Genomic DNA, 15,575 nt, shown 5'->3' on the forward strand with positions numbered 1-15,575 from the left:
CTAAGATGATAATTAATCAAAATTAAAAAGTACATTAATAAGAAAAAAAATTTCGCCACAATGATATATTACATCTACTTTTGTATTTATCATATACTTAAACGTAGCTAGACTTTCATCACAAAATATCTATAACATGAAAATGTCAACATGTCTTATCACAATGTCAACAAACATTACTTCTTTTTATTTCAATTATAGATAGGTTTCGCTAAATTATTAGGAACGGTTCTGCACGCTTTCCCGCGCAATGGACAAAGCGATAGCCCTCTTTGTAGGGCCTGGCATGGCCAGGTGGTTAGGGCACTCGATTCGCAATCTGCGGGTTCGAATCTCCGTCACACCAAACATGTTCGCCCTTTCAGCCGTGGGGGCGTTACAATGTTACGGTCAATCCCACTATTCGTTGGTAAAAGAGTAGCCCAAGAGTTGGCGGTGGGTGGTGATGACTAGCTGCCTCCCCTCTAGTCGTACACTGCAAAATTAAGGACGGCTAGCGCAGATAGCCCTCGTGTAGCTTTGCGCGAAATTCATAACAAACCCTCTTTGCAACACTCTTGTTTATCCAATTGCTTAAATTATTAAGTTCAACATGGACAGAGCTTTGTAAAAAAAAGTCACGAATATTGTATAAGTGATGCCGGCAAGGTAAAAACATTAACTTAAGTTAATGTTGATATTTTGCATGATGATTATGAAAGAATTGTAAGCTACATCAGGAAATAATTAGTTTACTGTAGAAAATATTGAAAGTTTCAGTTTGTTTCTCTAATAAAATATAAAACAAAGAAAAAAGGTTTGTTTGTAATTAAGCACAAAGCTACACAATGGGCTATCTGTGCTCTACCCACCACGGGTATCGAAACCCGGTTTCTAGCGGTATAAGTCCGCAGACATAGCGCTGTGCCACTGGGGGCCAAAGAAAAAAGATTATCAATCATGACACAAGTAAAATTAAAACGTATTTTAAAGACGTAATTTTATTTATTCAAAGTATAAACGATCACAAGTACCACCCCTTACCCCCAAATACATGTTCTAATCATTCTATATAGTAACCATTTCGACGTACACTATACGTTGAAAAGTTTTGAAACTGTTCTCGAGATTGGAGATGATATAAAAATTAACACGCTTATAATAAAGTTTATAGATTATAACAAAGACTAAATCATGTAACTGATACATACAAATGCAAACATTATCTAATAATTTTCCCGAAACATTAACTAGATTTATCAAAGTGACCAAATAGTAGCCCAATAACAACTTTATAAATTAAAAATAACTTGGATATTTCATACAACGTGGTCGAGAGATCATGGTTAGGGGCTATTTTGTTATAATAGACCAAGAGATTTATAGTCGCAGGTACAATGCGTAAATAATTACATTTCACTTACTTAATCTATTGATAGTTGGTACCATAACAACTGTTGTTCGTGACACTGATGATATAAATAGTACCTAGACCACTGTTATGTCTGTCGTATCTCAGGTGGCCTGATTAGTCCTGGTATAGGGCGAAAGAGTTCGTCGGCACTAGGTATGGCAGATGCAGTATGGGTGACACATCATTATATATTCTTTTTTGCTTTCCACTCTTAAGTTCTGAAAAGTACGGTGTCCTACAAAGATACATCGTACCTTCTGGTGTTAGAAGTACTACCGAAGTTTCATTTTCCAATAGGAGAACGATCCGGGACATACGTCTAAACTATGTTTTAGCTCTATTAACACAACTTACGGAATGAAATCAATACACATGTGAAACCTATGATGAGAAACAATGTAACTCGATTATGTCAATTTATTCAGTCTGGAATTCTCTAATATCTGAACATTTTGATAAGCTTACTGACAGAGTAATGCGAATACGCAGAGCTGTTATTAAGACTAAAATATTTTAATTTGATTAATCTAATATTAAAGTGAAAATTAATAGTTTATGGTCGCTTATGTATGAGCCCAATTAAATATTTGGCATTTGTTATTATACTAATCAGCAATTTTCATATATGTGTTTATATTGACTGTATCTGCAACCCGAAATGGCGGCACCGAACAAACTTTGAATACTGTTCTAATTCCAGACAAAGGTATACTTGTATGATAATTTTTCTTTTTCCATTATATAATATTATGCCCTTGCGTTATTTAAGTGGGATCATTTATTCCAGTAAGGTCTGGTAGGAGAAGAGGTTTTGGTTTCTTAATATTAATTCAACACCTTACGAGTATGGCATTACCAGATTCAATATGATGTAGTTATATCTCATGGATAAATTCTGTAATTGCAATTACTATTCGATATAATTCCTCAGATTTCTAATTTATGCTGGGTGCAAGACCATCAATTTGGCGAATAAACTGTTGTTTATCTTCATATATACACGATTTCTATTCATTTCTATCAATACTTCTTGAACCTACGTGTTTTTCTAACATCATGATAAGATTTTCTCAATAACACATTTGACAAAGACATTAAAGAATGAAAAATTCAAAGTAGCACAAAAAACTAGTCGCAAGAAAACTCTTTTATAGATAGACAGAAAAAAGTATTACTAATTTTATTGGATTTCTATCTATGAATTTAAACAAGTTTAATGTGAACTGTATTCTAGTTTTGCTTAGGTATTTACATGGGAGCGAGAGGTTGAGGAAATGCAAATTAATTCTAATCTTGTCTACCAAATTTTTTCACAAACTGACTTTTCGTGGCGATTTTAATTTCTGTATTCAAAAAGCAATTTGTTTGATTCTGCTGCCATCAATATTCAAAATAGTTTTTGTCTGTTTACTCGGACGCAAAAAAAAGCAGTATATTTACAAATATACGTAAATAAAAAGTCAAAAATAATGATTTCTAAAGCTTAAAAATCGTTTTAGTTCAGTCTTATTTCAATGTATGGAATGTAAGGTTTATTTTTCCTCATGTAGAAGTTTAATGTGATAATAAAAGCGCTAATAGATGATCAATGCCATGTCAGAACCCTTATTTTTCCAATATATCTCAAATTACAAACAAAAATCATTTTGTACCAATTGTTGGATTACAGAAATGCTATCCGATAGGTTTGACACATTATTATATTAGTGGTTATATTTAAATATCTATTTGTAGCTTTCAACTTCTGTTTAAAAAAATCACCAAGGTAATATTGCACATTTTATTTTATTTTTGTATGGTTTCGACACAAAGTTTGATTTCACCTCTACACTGGACCAGGCGTTGACAAACGTTAAGCACAAAGTCTGATTTCACCTCTACACTGGACCAGGCGTTGACAAACGTTAAGCACAAAGTCTGATTTCACTTCTACACTGGACCAGGCGTTGACAAACGTTAAGCACAAAGTCTGATTTCACCTCTACACTGGACCAGGCGTTGACAAACGTTAAGCACAAAGTCTGATTTCACCTCTACACTGGACCAGGCGTTGACAAACGTTAAGCGTGCCCGAACTACGAATCCGAGGATTTGAAGTTCGCAATTTATTCCGTAAAGATGAGCTCCACACTTTTGAGGCCGTGGATGTGCTATAAGAGTTACAATTAAATTCCATTATTTGATCAGGCTTGAGGAGCTTAACAGTTGGCGGTGAGTGCTGTTGGCTATTTGCCTTCCTTTTTGCGCATCAGTTCAAAATTAGGGATGGCTAGGCAAAAATAACCCTTGTTTATTTTTGGCTGAAATTCTGAGAAAAAAAAACTACATTATTACTTTCAAAGTGTGATTTGAAGTAATAAACGTAATATACTAGCAGGTGCCTGTTGAAACAATTAAACGGTAATTTTCCTAAAAATAGTGATGAATAAATAAAAAAAAAGTACAGTTAACCAAATGCCTTGGACCATAAGGTATGCGAAGTATAGTTGTCTAGTGGGCCATTTACAACTGTATTTTATCATTTCATGTGTTATTTCAATAAGGAAAATTGAAGTGTGTTTGTTTTTAAGCAAAGAAGACTGACTATAATGTATTGTCGGCAAAAAATGTTTGGGTTTTCATGCAGAGAGCTAAAGCTCGCTAAGTAGTCACGTGAATTTTTCCGCTGGATGCTACCGTTCCTTGTCACATTCAGAACGCAAGAAAAAAACAGCTATCGAAGTGAACACTTTTTGACAGTTGTCATTTCTATATGAAATGCCAAAAGGGAGATACTCAATTTAATTCATATACGTTGTTTTATACAAACTGAACAACAACAAATATTACGAAAACACATTTCTTTCTTTATACATTATTCCCATTCATGCTCCGGTCTTCTGAGTATATATTTCAATCCATCAACGGAGGAAATCCTTTTTTTGTTGTTGAAATTCCCTCACACACACACACACAAATAATTTGTTCTTGGTAAGTTTTCCTTCTCAGATTGACCATTAATCCCATATCAAAGTGATGGATCGATATGAAATTTTAGATATTATAAAAAAATCAATAATGTTCCTGTAATGTACTCTTGAAAATAAACATTTTAATATATATAACTTATTTTTCCTACGATTCAGGAGATAGAGGGTGACAGACATTTGTTTGGCTATTATATACGTAGAAAACTACGACGAGCTGAAATCGCACAGTCCTTTTATTGTAGTGTATTAAAACACTCTCATCTTTAAAATGAATCCTGGTAAAAATAATAAAAAAGCACCCATAGTAATGTCTCTAATGATAATTGTTTTTGATTGGTTTGATTTTGAATTTTGCGCAAAGCTACACGAGAGTCATCTGCACTAGCCGTCCCACTAGAGGGAAGGCAGCTAGTCAACACCACCCACCGCCAATTCTTGGCTACTCTTTTACCAACGAATAGTGGGATTGACCATCACATTATAATGCCCCCATGGGTGAAAGGGCGAGCATGTTTGGTAGGACGGGGATTCGAATCCGCGACCCTCAGATTGCGAGTCGAGCCCTCTTACCACCTGGCCATGCCGGGCCTCCAATGATAATAGTACCAGTAATAATGTGAAGTGTTAATAAGTTACAAATTAAAAATGGTACTACTAATAGTAATACAAATGGGAAAACTTTTATTACGTAAAAACAATTAACATACTAATTTCGTGTTATTACAGATACCATTTCTGTTTGGGAAGAAAGCTTCGCCCAATTGGAATTATTTTTATCAGGATTTATTGTATATATCACAATAGTATCAAGTGGTCGAATATAAGGATTCAAGTTTGATCCCATAACAGTTTTGCATTATAATATTGTTTTTTCTGCTTTAAATAACAGTTAGTAATAAACAACTATGTTAAAAAATGAGCAAAATTTATATTCTATTAACTAGTAGTTTTACTGTCCTAATTACATTCATGACCTACACAGATTGCAACATTTTTACTTTTTTACAGTCTGAACAAATTTGGTGCAATTAATCCAACAAAGTAAAATAATAACTTATGTAGCTGTTGTGTATGCCACATACTTGGAGAGCTAGAAACAGCAGGTCAAATGTGATTATGTATACTTATCATTAATTACACCAAATATAAGTAACATAATAGAATAATGTTTTACAAAGAATTTTTAAAATATAATTTTTTTTTTCTTTTGGACTAAGAATTAAGATATTTTTACTTTTCAATACTTTATTTTCAGCAAAAAGTACTGTTAAAAAGTTGCAAAGCTTTAATGTCTGGCATAAAAAAAGAGGTCACAAAAGTTCAACCGGAATGGAAGTGTTTTTAATTACAATGAACAAAGGTGAACAAAATGTTATTTTCCAAATATTACAAATCAATGGGAATAGAAATACTTTTACAACATAATACTTTAAGAAGATACATCTGAAAGAATTAAAGTGGCAGTTGTTTTAAAACGAAATAGAAAATTAGGATATTAAAAAAAACCTAGGCTATTAGAATATATTGTGGTATTTGACTCAAAGCTTGAGACCAATTGAGTGCATCTTTGTGGTAAAATTATCATATCCTTAAGATGCAAAAAGAAAGATCTAATAGGATCCTGAAATGGCTTAAGACAACCTAACCTACCTTTTTCATAGAAATTTTAACCTACAACCTCCTCAAAATACACACTATAACTGCTAGCATAATTCTAACAATTATGGAGGGGATATTTTTAGCCTTAATCATGGCATATTGAGCAGATTGAGATATTTGTGTGCAGGCAATTGCATGAGGCTTGCAAGACAAACAATACTGAAGCAGATGTAAGCTGGGAGAATGAAAAAACAGAATCAAGTTGTACAAGTAGTCATGAAAGCAGAATCCATGATACTGTTTGGACATATGATCCACCATGTTTGGTACAAGTTAATGTATTAACTTTAGAAGATCTCTACTTATAAGATATATTCTAGGTTTTTGTTTGATAAAAATTTGATTCAATACCATACTTAGTTTTTATACAAAAAAATAAACATCGTAAATAGTACCACTTAAGATGCCCTCCAATGGCACTAAATGCTTATAATTGTTGTGGTGGTCTGAGACTTATACACAATAGTTAAGACTATTTAGTGATTTAAATGATATGTTCTACTTTATATATTAAGAGAATCTAATGCCCTATAATGGCTAGATATGTGAATATTAAGACGTACAATCCATGAGGCTATGGAGACACACTTGCTCCACATTTGATAGCAATTAATGTATTGAAGTTTTATTACCATAACTCTTTAGCTGTTAACTTAAATATTTATTTGATTATTTTATAAGGAATATACGGAAAAAAAACAACAACTAATATTTCCTCCAATCTTTTATAGATGATGTAGTTGAAATGTAACACCAAATTGTTTTTTACTTTCAATCCACAATTATTTTAAAGAAAATATCTTGATAGAATAAAAACATATCAAAATTTGTCAGTACACCCCTATAACATGATACTGAACTATGTAAAAACCAGTGTCATCAAACATAACGATCTACTGAGCACATAGTTCCAAATAACAGTAAATCAGCATCTAAGAAAATTACAGAAACTGTACTGAGACAAAAAACAAAACAACAACTAATAGCAAGGTATAAAAGTAACATTCACAAAATGGATGAAAAATCTGAGATTTATTGCTAATACAATACATACATGCTGGGAGATAATTTAAAACATCACCACCAACTATGTGAAAATAAATATATCTCAAAGTGAAGCAACTTTAGCCACTAGTTCCATCATCCTGGCTAGTCACTAGCTTATACCTGCAGAACATCATGAAAAAAAAGTATTAAGTAGACTATTTCTAATACACAACTCAAAAATTATACTTATTAACTAACAGAAATATCTCCCGCATTACGTTTGCTTTTACTGAGGAGCTTTCAACAACTTGGTTAGTGTATTTCTGAGTAGGGTAAAACATGGTACTTCACTATAACCAGAAGCAGAGCTATTCTTTCAAGCAGAAGTATTCACATCCTTCCTATCATCTTTAAAACCAGTGATGTAAGTCAAGTTAAGGGTATGACACCAGATTATCAAAGTTTTCAGAAATATAGCTGCATTATTAAGTATGAAGATATGCATTTAACCTAACATCTTTAAAGCCAGAGATCTTAGGTTAGCATGTACTTTTATTCATTCTAACAATTTTTTTTAGTCCTGCTGAGAGCAGGGATAAGTAAATTTATACATCACATTCTAAGATTTCAAAGCAGAAATTCAGTCCTTAAATCTAAAAAAAAATTTTAGGTGACAAGTTCAAACACATACTTAGATGTATCTGTGGATACACCCCTTGAGTAAGATTTCTTAACAGATTTTTGATTACAACTTATCACGAAACTGAAGGATAACAAAGGACCTTTTGGTTCATTTAGGTCATCCTATCCATCAAATTAAACACTAAAAAACTCGAAGCTATCCATGCCTTTATCATTCAGTTATATACATCAAGCTTTCCCTTAAATTCTCTAAAATTAACCACATCTGAAAGTAACTCATTTCAAAGGTCAACAACCTTGTTAGAAAAATAAAGCTGCCTTAGCTGAAGATGATTCCTACTCTGCCACTTTATATCTATGTCCCCTAATCTTACCATTCTCACTGATAAATACAAAAAAAGATGATGCATCAATGCTATTAATTTCTTTAATAATCTTACACCTAAATCATATCCCTTGTAACTTTCTACTTTCAAGAGATCTTAACCTATCCTCATATGACAACCTTTCCATCCCAGGTATCATCCCAGTAGCCCTTTCCAACAACTGAATGTCCTTTCTAAGGTAAGGGGCCCAAGACTGAACACAGTACTCAAAATTTGATCTACATAATGACATTATAACTTCTTTAGACTTGCATTCAATATTACTGTAGGCACAATCTAAAATCCTATTTGCCTTGCCACTAGCAACAGCAGACTGTTTGGATGGCTTAAGAGACTGATGAATCAGAACATCAAGATCTTTTTCTTCGATAACACTGCTAAGGTTATTCCCATCAAAATTATAATCATAATTCATATTTTGATATCCCACATATATTAACTTGCATTCATTATAATTAAAAACCATCTGCTAATTATTCACCAAACTCATCAAATAATCCAAATCCTTTTGTAAAGCAGCAGCATCCTCCTCACAGCCAGCAATACTCATCTGCAAGTTTAAATCATCTATTGACCAATCCTTTATCTATGCCATTGATGTAAATCAAACAGAAGAAATGTCTTAACAGTGAGCCCTAAGGTGCCCATCTTGTGACATAAATCCAGTTTGACTGATCTTTATTTATAACAACCCTCTGTTTCATTCCATCTAGTCAGTTTGCTATCCAATAAGCCAAACTATCCCCCACATCTATAGATACAACTTTTATAACAAGCCTTTCATGTGGCACCTTGTCAAGTGCTTTCTGATAATCCACATACACAAAATCAATACCCATACCCTCATCTACAAAAGCAGTAACCTCTTTAAAGAATATCAAAGGCACATAAGGCAAGATTTTCCCCTTAATGAAATTATGCTGACTATCCAACAAAATTTTAAGTTTTGTTAAATGACATTGCAAAGCATCTTTTATCAGATGTTAAACACATTTCCCACCTTTAATGTAAGACAGATAGACCTATAATTAATGGGACAATTTTTATCACTTCTATTTGAAAAGACGATTAACAATAGCCAACTTCTAATCTGGCATTTTATAGACAGACTTACATTCAAAATTTTATTAAACTACTATTTTATGAATGTATGTCAATATGTTTGGTATAAAATTATAGATTATAATTCAAATTTTAGTATTATACATGTTTTTATTTCTTAATTTAAATGTAAATATTAGAAAAAAGCTAAATATCAATTCTTGTGTGTCATGTGGTACAGCATCATCTGCCTTCATCCAGATTACATTTTATAATACCCACAATACAATGTGTATAATGTCTTATGAACTGAAATTACCTAGAGTGAAAAGCTAGGATATAAAATAAGGACCTCCTACTTTTTCTAATGAGATATCTTTATATTTATCTCTTCCACCACAGTGGCTCTACCCACCTATTTTTTTTTTGAAATATTTGTTTACCTATGCGCACTTCTCTCAATTACATGTTTATAAAATTAAACACGAACATCACATCCATCTAAGATGTGTATAAGAATATTGGACTTGACTGGTTTTTGTGTGTTAACAATTTTCTCTTGGTAGAACAAATGTAACCCTGCTGATAGTAGGGGACAAGTAAACTTATAAACACCAAAATAAGACTTAAAAAAAGAAATAAGACAACAATGTAACCACACTTCGATTATTTAAATAACAACAAAGTATTTTGACAATGAATTAACTTGGAAAATCATTTTAACAAATTAATTCTTTATTATTCAAAAATTCTTTATGTAAACCACTGTATGTGGTAGATACCTCATAAGCATGGTGAAAAGTATTTTAACTAAATTTTCTATTGAAACTTATAAACATACTTTAGACAGATTTTTGGTAGAATTATACAGAAGTTCACCACATATGAATACACCTTTAAAGACTATTTTGAATTCTGTCATGAAATTCAAACACTGAAATTTGATAGTGACATTCATTGTGACATTGAATCATAATACACTAATATACCATAGAAGATACTATACAGCCAACTGCTGATTTGATTTACAATGATCATTCCAATGAAGTAAGCATTTTGAAATGTGTTTTTCTGAAGTTAATCAATTTTGCATTTAAAGTCTCATTTCATTTTCAATGGTAAGTTGTATGATTGATAAAAGTTGCCATGGGTTCAAGATTAGCCTCATCTCTTGTCAATATGTTTTTGTACTTCCATAAAAAGTAATGGCTGGACAACTACTCACAAGAGGTTAAACCTCTTTACTATTATAGATATGTTGATGATACCTTCGCCATTTAAAAAAATCTTATTAGGACTCCTGATTTTAAAGGTGCTTACCTTACTTTAAAGACCATTGAGTAATAACATTAACTTAACTATTGTTTATATAAAATGTAATGTCTAATTCTTTAAGTGAGTGAATTATAAAATCTTACTTCTTACTATATTTCAAAGCAATCTGTAGCTCAGTTTCATTTTTATTGGGAAGATGTATGATCAGATTGATGGTGTTGCCATGGGTTCAAGATTAGCCCCCATCTCTTGCCAATACCTTCACCATTTTGAAAAATTCTGATCAGGTCTCCTGATTTTTACAATAATTGAACAGTGAACACACCAGTATGAAGTTTATTGTTGAGAGTTAACAATTTCCTTGCTCTAAGTGATAGGAGTTGCAAAGATGAAGGAAAGTGATGTTTGGAGTATTATGCATGGGAGTAGTAAAGGAGAATCCTGTCATTAACATAAAATGGAGTGCAAACCCACAACCAACAAAACAATAGTGCCTCATGTGATTTCTTGTAGTAGATATGCATACTCTACAAATTTTGTAAAATATTGAATACTTAGCCACAATAGTTTATATACAATTTTAATCATCAATATTTTTTCTCATTTTGGCGACAAACTCTAATTTCACATCTTTGTGTCACAATTAATTTTTCTTCTTTTTTGGCCACACCTTTTTTTGTTGTACATTAGGTAAAAATAACCACAACGGACATAAATTTGATACTCAGATATAGTTTGGAATCATTACCATCAAGCACGTATGTTAAATTTGGAGACATTATAATTGCATGCGAGTTTCTTCAATATTTCAATAAATTTGAGTTCATATCTTTCAGTTGCTTTATTTTTGTCCACACTTTATCAGCCAAGTTGTTTTTCAATAGATATCATGTTCCTTGTATAGTTTTATATAATAGATAAAGTTATATTACAAAATATGTTAGAAATGAAAACAATCACATAGCAAGAAGTGTTTTTATTAGTCTGAAGTGTGATGCAAAGTAGCATGGAAAAATAGTTTGAAAATTTTTACACAATGGTAGTTTTGGTCTCATAACCTTTGGATTTCATGTCCGCTTTTTATAGAATAAAAAATGGTCCACTTTTAAAAATACATCAATGCATGGTAGAACTTTCAGAGTGATCAAGTTAGCCAATTTTTGTCCAGGCGAGTGCAAAAGTTTACAATATTGTAGTATAAGTTTTGCCCACATCTCCAAGAATACTTGAGCTACTACACCAAATGTTCTGTCAAGTTAGGTGAACATATATGCCAGCTGTGTACCAAATTTGAAAAGGAAGTTTTTTGTTTTTTTTACTGGTGTGAAGAAGAAAACAAAGAATTTCAGGCTAAGTTTGGCCTGCTGTAAAATTATAAGGGTTAAAGCAACTTCTTTGAAATTGTGAATGTAAGGTAAGAAGGCCTAGGAGACTTACCATACAAAAAACAGGATAGTTTTGATTAATGGTAGCAATTATACAGATGTTTGAAAAGCACAAAGTTTTCATTCCTGTCAATAACACACTTTGTGTCATGTGGTTTAGTTACTTTTTGACTGCACAACACACTACCGTGTGTCTTGATCTGACCCCTCAAACTTGTAAAGTTGGCTCTGAAAATTGATAGTCCAGGAACAGGAAATACAAATGACTAAAAGGGAGAGAAGGTGAGCCTGAAAAGAAGTGCCATAAATCGCTATAAGAAAAGAGGGAAGATATATAAAGAAATGACAAGGAAAGGCTTATGTAAAAGCAAAAAGGAAGAGTCAAAAGACAATGGAATAAGAAAAATAACTGTACATAGCTGAGAAATAAGGTGAAGAAAGTCAGAGGAAATCATTAGATATAGTAGTTCACAATGCAAACCTGAATGTGAAAATTGGTTCTCAAATTTGTCCTCATCAGTTTCAGGCACAAAATGGGGGAAAGGAAGTGAGCAGAAGGTCCTGGCTGCATAATAGACCCCACCAAATAATGGCAGGAATGGCATCAATTTGTTTTGTGTGAGGAGATTCTTCACTCACATCAGCTTTACAAATATTCACATTAAGTTGTAATTTTATGTTTAGTTTAATAAACTCAATCAATAAAAAGTTGAAATTTGAAAAAAATTGCAAATCTCAGCAAACTCAAAAACACATCAGTGCACTACAGTGCTGAGGAAAAGAATCCAGATCCACGAGTGCAAATGTAAAGAGAGTCATTGTGCACGTAGGTATGTAGCAGTCCTATTTGTGGAAGGTTCTGCTGCATGATGACATCATCATTCAGTGGTGCAAGTTCCCGTATCTTCATGTGAGATTAGGTGCGAGTTTTCACATGGTTGGTGGCTTACAAATCTCTCTGAGAGATTGCATGAACTCAAGACAATAGAAGCTGTGTGCGGAAATGAGATATCATTTTGGAAATCAGGAGGATCATAAACTTCCATTATTGGACACTGGTAAATAATAATAATGGACATTTTACATATGAAGTTTATCATAAGAAAACTTTTACAGAATTTTATTTTAATTTTGTAAGCTTCATTCGTACCATACTTAAAGAAAATTTTGTTAATATACTTTTTCACCATGCTTATGAGGTATCTAGTACATATGATAAAGAATTTTTGAATAATACAGAATTCATGTGTAAAAAAGTTAATTCATCGAGAGAATACTTTGTTGTTATTTAAATAATCGAAGTATGGTTACATCCTGTAAATATTCTTTGATCATTGAGAATCAGCTGAAAAATGTTATCCTATGGTATACCTGCAGATACAACTGAGGTGCATTTTTAAACCTAATTGTTGCCTTCTTTCTTCTTTTTTTTTTAAATTTAAGGACTAAATTCCATATTTACAATCTTCTTTTGTTGTTTATAAATGTACTTGTCCCTGCTTTCAGTTTTTATGAAAGATATTTGTTGATGAATAACAGAAGGATGGCAGCAACAATGAACATTTGACACGTGTGTGTACAGTAACAAATATTTACTTCTTGAAAGTTTCAAAATATACATATTCCATCTTCAGCAAGCTATACTGAACAGGATAAATTAATAGGTACAAATATTTATAAAGTTTAAACATTTTATAAAAAGTAACTAAAATACAGAATAAAAGGATGAAGTAAATTAATAGACAACCAAATAAATAAAGAATAGAATAATAAAATAATATTATACAAGTATTCAAAACAGACTTAATTGTAGTGAAGTTGTGTTATTATTTAAAGTTGGGAGTTCATTACTAATAGATAAACTTTCTTTAATTAAAAGTTCAATATTGGATGATCCAGATGAGATGACTTTGAAATTTGTAATCACGACAGGGTGGTTAGTGTTTTCACTAAGTGTATGAATTGTGGAGTCTGGTGGATTTGATAATTTTTTACCAATTCTGCTTGATACTCCCATATGTTCACAAGCTCACAGGTGTAATTGGAATATAATTTTGCCAATGTCAGTGGTATTAAAGCCACCACATAGTAACCTAAGGTCACCAGTCAAGTCGAATATACTTATAAACACCCTAGGTGGATGTAACATTCCTGTTTATTTTAATTTATTTAAAATCTTGGCTAGGACCAATGATGAACAGAGCCACCAAATAAAGGATAATTTGGCAATATATAAAAATGAGTCCCGAAATCAACATTCTCAGTTCCACTAGTACCCTTAAGTTAAAATTATAATACTGTAGTAATTATTTATGAAAAGAAAATTGCTAACATGTGTAAAATAATGTGCTAACCTAAGATCCCCTATCAAGTCAAATGTACTTTAACATGCCATAGGAAAATGTGATATTATTGTCCATTCCAATTTGTTTAAGATCTTAGCAAGGGCCAATGGTAGGCAAGGGCTCTGAATAAAAGAGAGCTTGCTCATTCACAAGCTGAGGCTTGAGTTTAGTTTTGTTGGATCAGCAAGTAGGCTGCTGCTTGTCTATAATAATCTTATTGACTCTTTTCACAATAAATACATTATTAGGAAAGATGACAATAGCCATTTATGAATTTTCTTAGTTCTGTAGTCTTTGAGTGGACCTTATCACCTAGTTATTATTATTATGATATGAATCATCACAGGTTTTAAAGTGACAAATTACTGACTTACTCATATATATATATATATGAGGTCTTTTGTCACCCATATATAAAGCAAAGAGTATTAATTTGTATCACTAAAATAGTTTGAAATCTCCTTTGATAAAACATAATGAAAATTATAAATTTAAATACTATTTCTTGCCATGATGAAGAGAAAAATTATTTTTCTATGGTGTCTAAGTAATATTTTCAGAGTTGTAATGGGTAAACATTTGTTGTTCCATTATGCATCTAAGTAGCATACTATTTATTATTTGTTGTCAATGCATTTTCTTTTGTTGTCACTGAGTAAGATGTATATTAAACAAATATCTGTTTAATATAACAGTGCTAAAATTACAGTCAATCTCCATATTGTCAAGTTTCAAACTGATTGACAATATAAAATATACATGTTCTATTTTGGCAGTTGTTGTGGCTTTATCAAACCTGAACCAATTGCAAACAATAATTAATGAGACATCTACTCTATTCTGCCATGCATGTGTAGTATCTATATTTATATTAGTTAAATATTATTTACACTTTACAACAGAAAGTAATATAACTTTTATGCATTTTTAAAATATAAATTTTTCCCAAAAGTTAAGAATTTACTTTGCTACAACTAAGTAAAAAGTATGAGATAAACACTAACTAGAGGAATCTGGATAAATATAATTTAAAATTCTTGGAGTTTAAGCACATGATTAGTGGATAATTCAATTCTATGAAATAAAATTTATATGAGAGGATGACTGAAACTAACCTTTCCCAGTATTTGTGTTTCACTTGGCTGATGTCCTCAACAGCTGCTAGATGCTTCAGGTATTTGGAAAGTTTCAGAAGTTCGTTGTCTTTTTCTCGATTGAGGTGAGCCTCTCGAAATGGTTTAATCTGGAAAAACAAAAACTAAAGTGGCTATTTTCTATATTCTAACTAAAACAGTTTAAGTGCACTTTCATAATAAGTTTAAGACATGATGGTTTTATTTTGTTTGTAGTCCTAAAGTATGATTCTTACTACAGAAAAAAAAGGTGGTAGGTCCAAAAAGTATGCTGATCTTTTTTTAATGTTTAAGTAAAAAGCTATGCAATGAGCAACAAGCAAATAAAAACCCTATTTTTACCTTTAAGGCTTTAAACTT

The 15,575-nt window shown here is 31.9% G+C and overlaps 1 protein-coding gene across 7 annotated transcripts in view; it reads right to left on the reverse strand.

Annotated features, from left to right (window-relative positions):
• Window positions 1-3,162: 3,162 nt before the first annotated feature.
• Window positions 3,163-15,575, reverse strand: part of LOC106465610 (ubiquitin-like domain-containing CTD phosphatase 1) — a 53,102-nt gene continuing 40,689 nt past the window's right edge. For 5 of the 7 annotated variants that reach the window (XM_022393541.1, XM_022393542.1, XM_022393537.1 and 2 more), the window contains 3 exons: window positions 15,198-15,325; window positions 3,438-3,543; window positions 3,163-3,385 (listed from right to left, as the gene is read on the reverse strand). In XM_022393541.1, the coding sequence (XP_022249249.1) occupies window positions 3,350-3,385; window positions 3,438-3,543; window positions 15,198-15,325 (270 nt within the window). In that variant the 3' untranslated portion in view covers window positions 3,163-3,349. Of the gene's footprint in view, window positions 3,544-7,034; window positions 7,189-15,197; window positions 15,326-15,575 lie in introns of those variants that run through there. The other 2 variants (XM_022393538.1, XM_013925843.2) reach the window with 2 other exon arrangements.

This window comes from Limulus polyphemus, unplaced genomic scaffold, assembly GCF_000517525.1.
Source record: "Limulus polyphemus unplaced genomic scaffold, Limulus_polyphemus-2.1.2 Scaffold1999, whole genome shotgun sequence".
Classification (NCBI taxonomy): domain Eukaryota; kingdom Metazoa; phylum Arthropoda; class Merostomata; order Xiphosura; family Limulidae; genus Limulus; species Limulus polyphemus.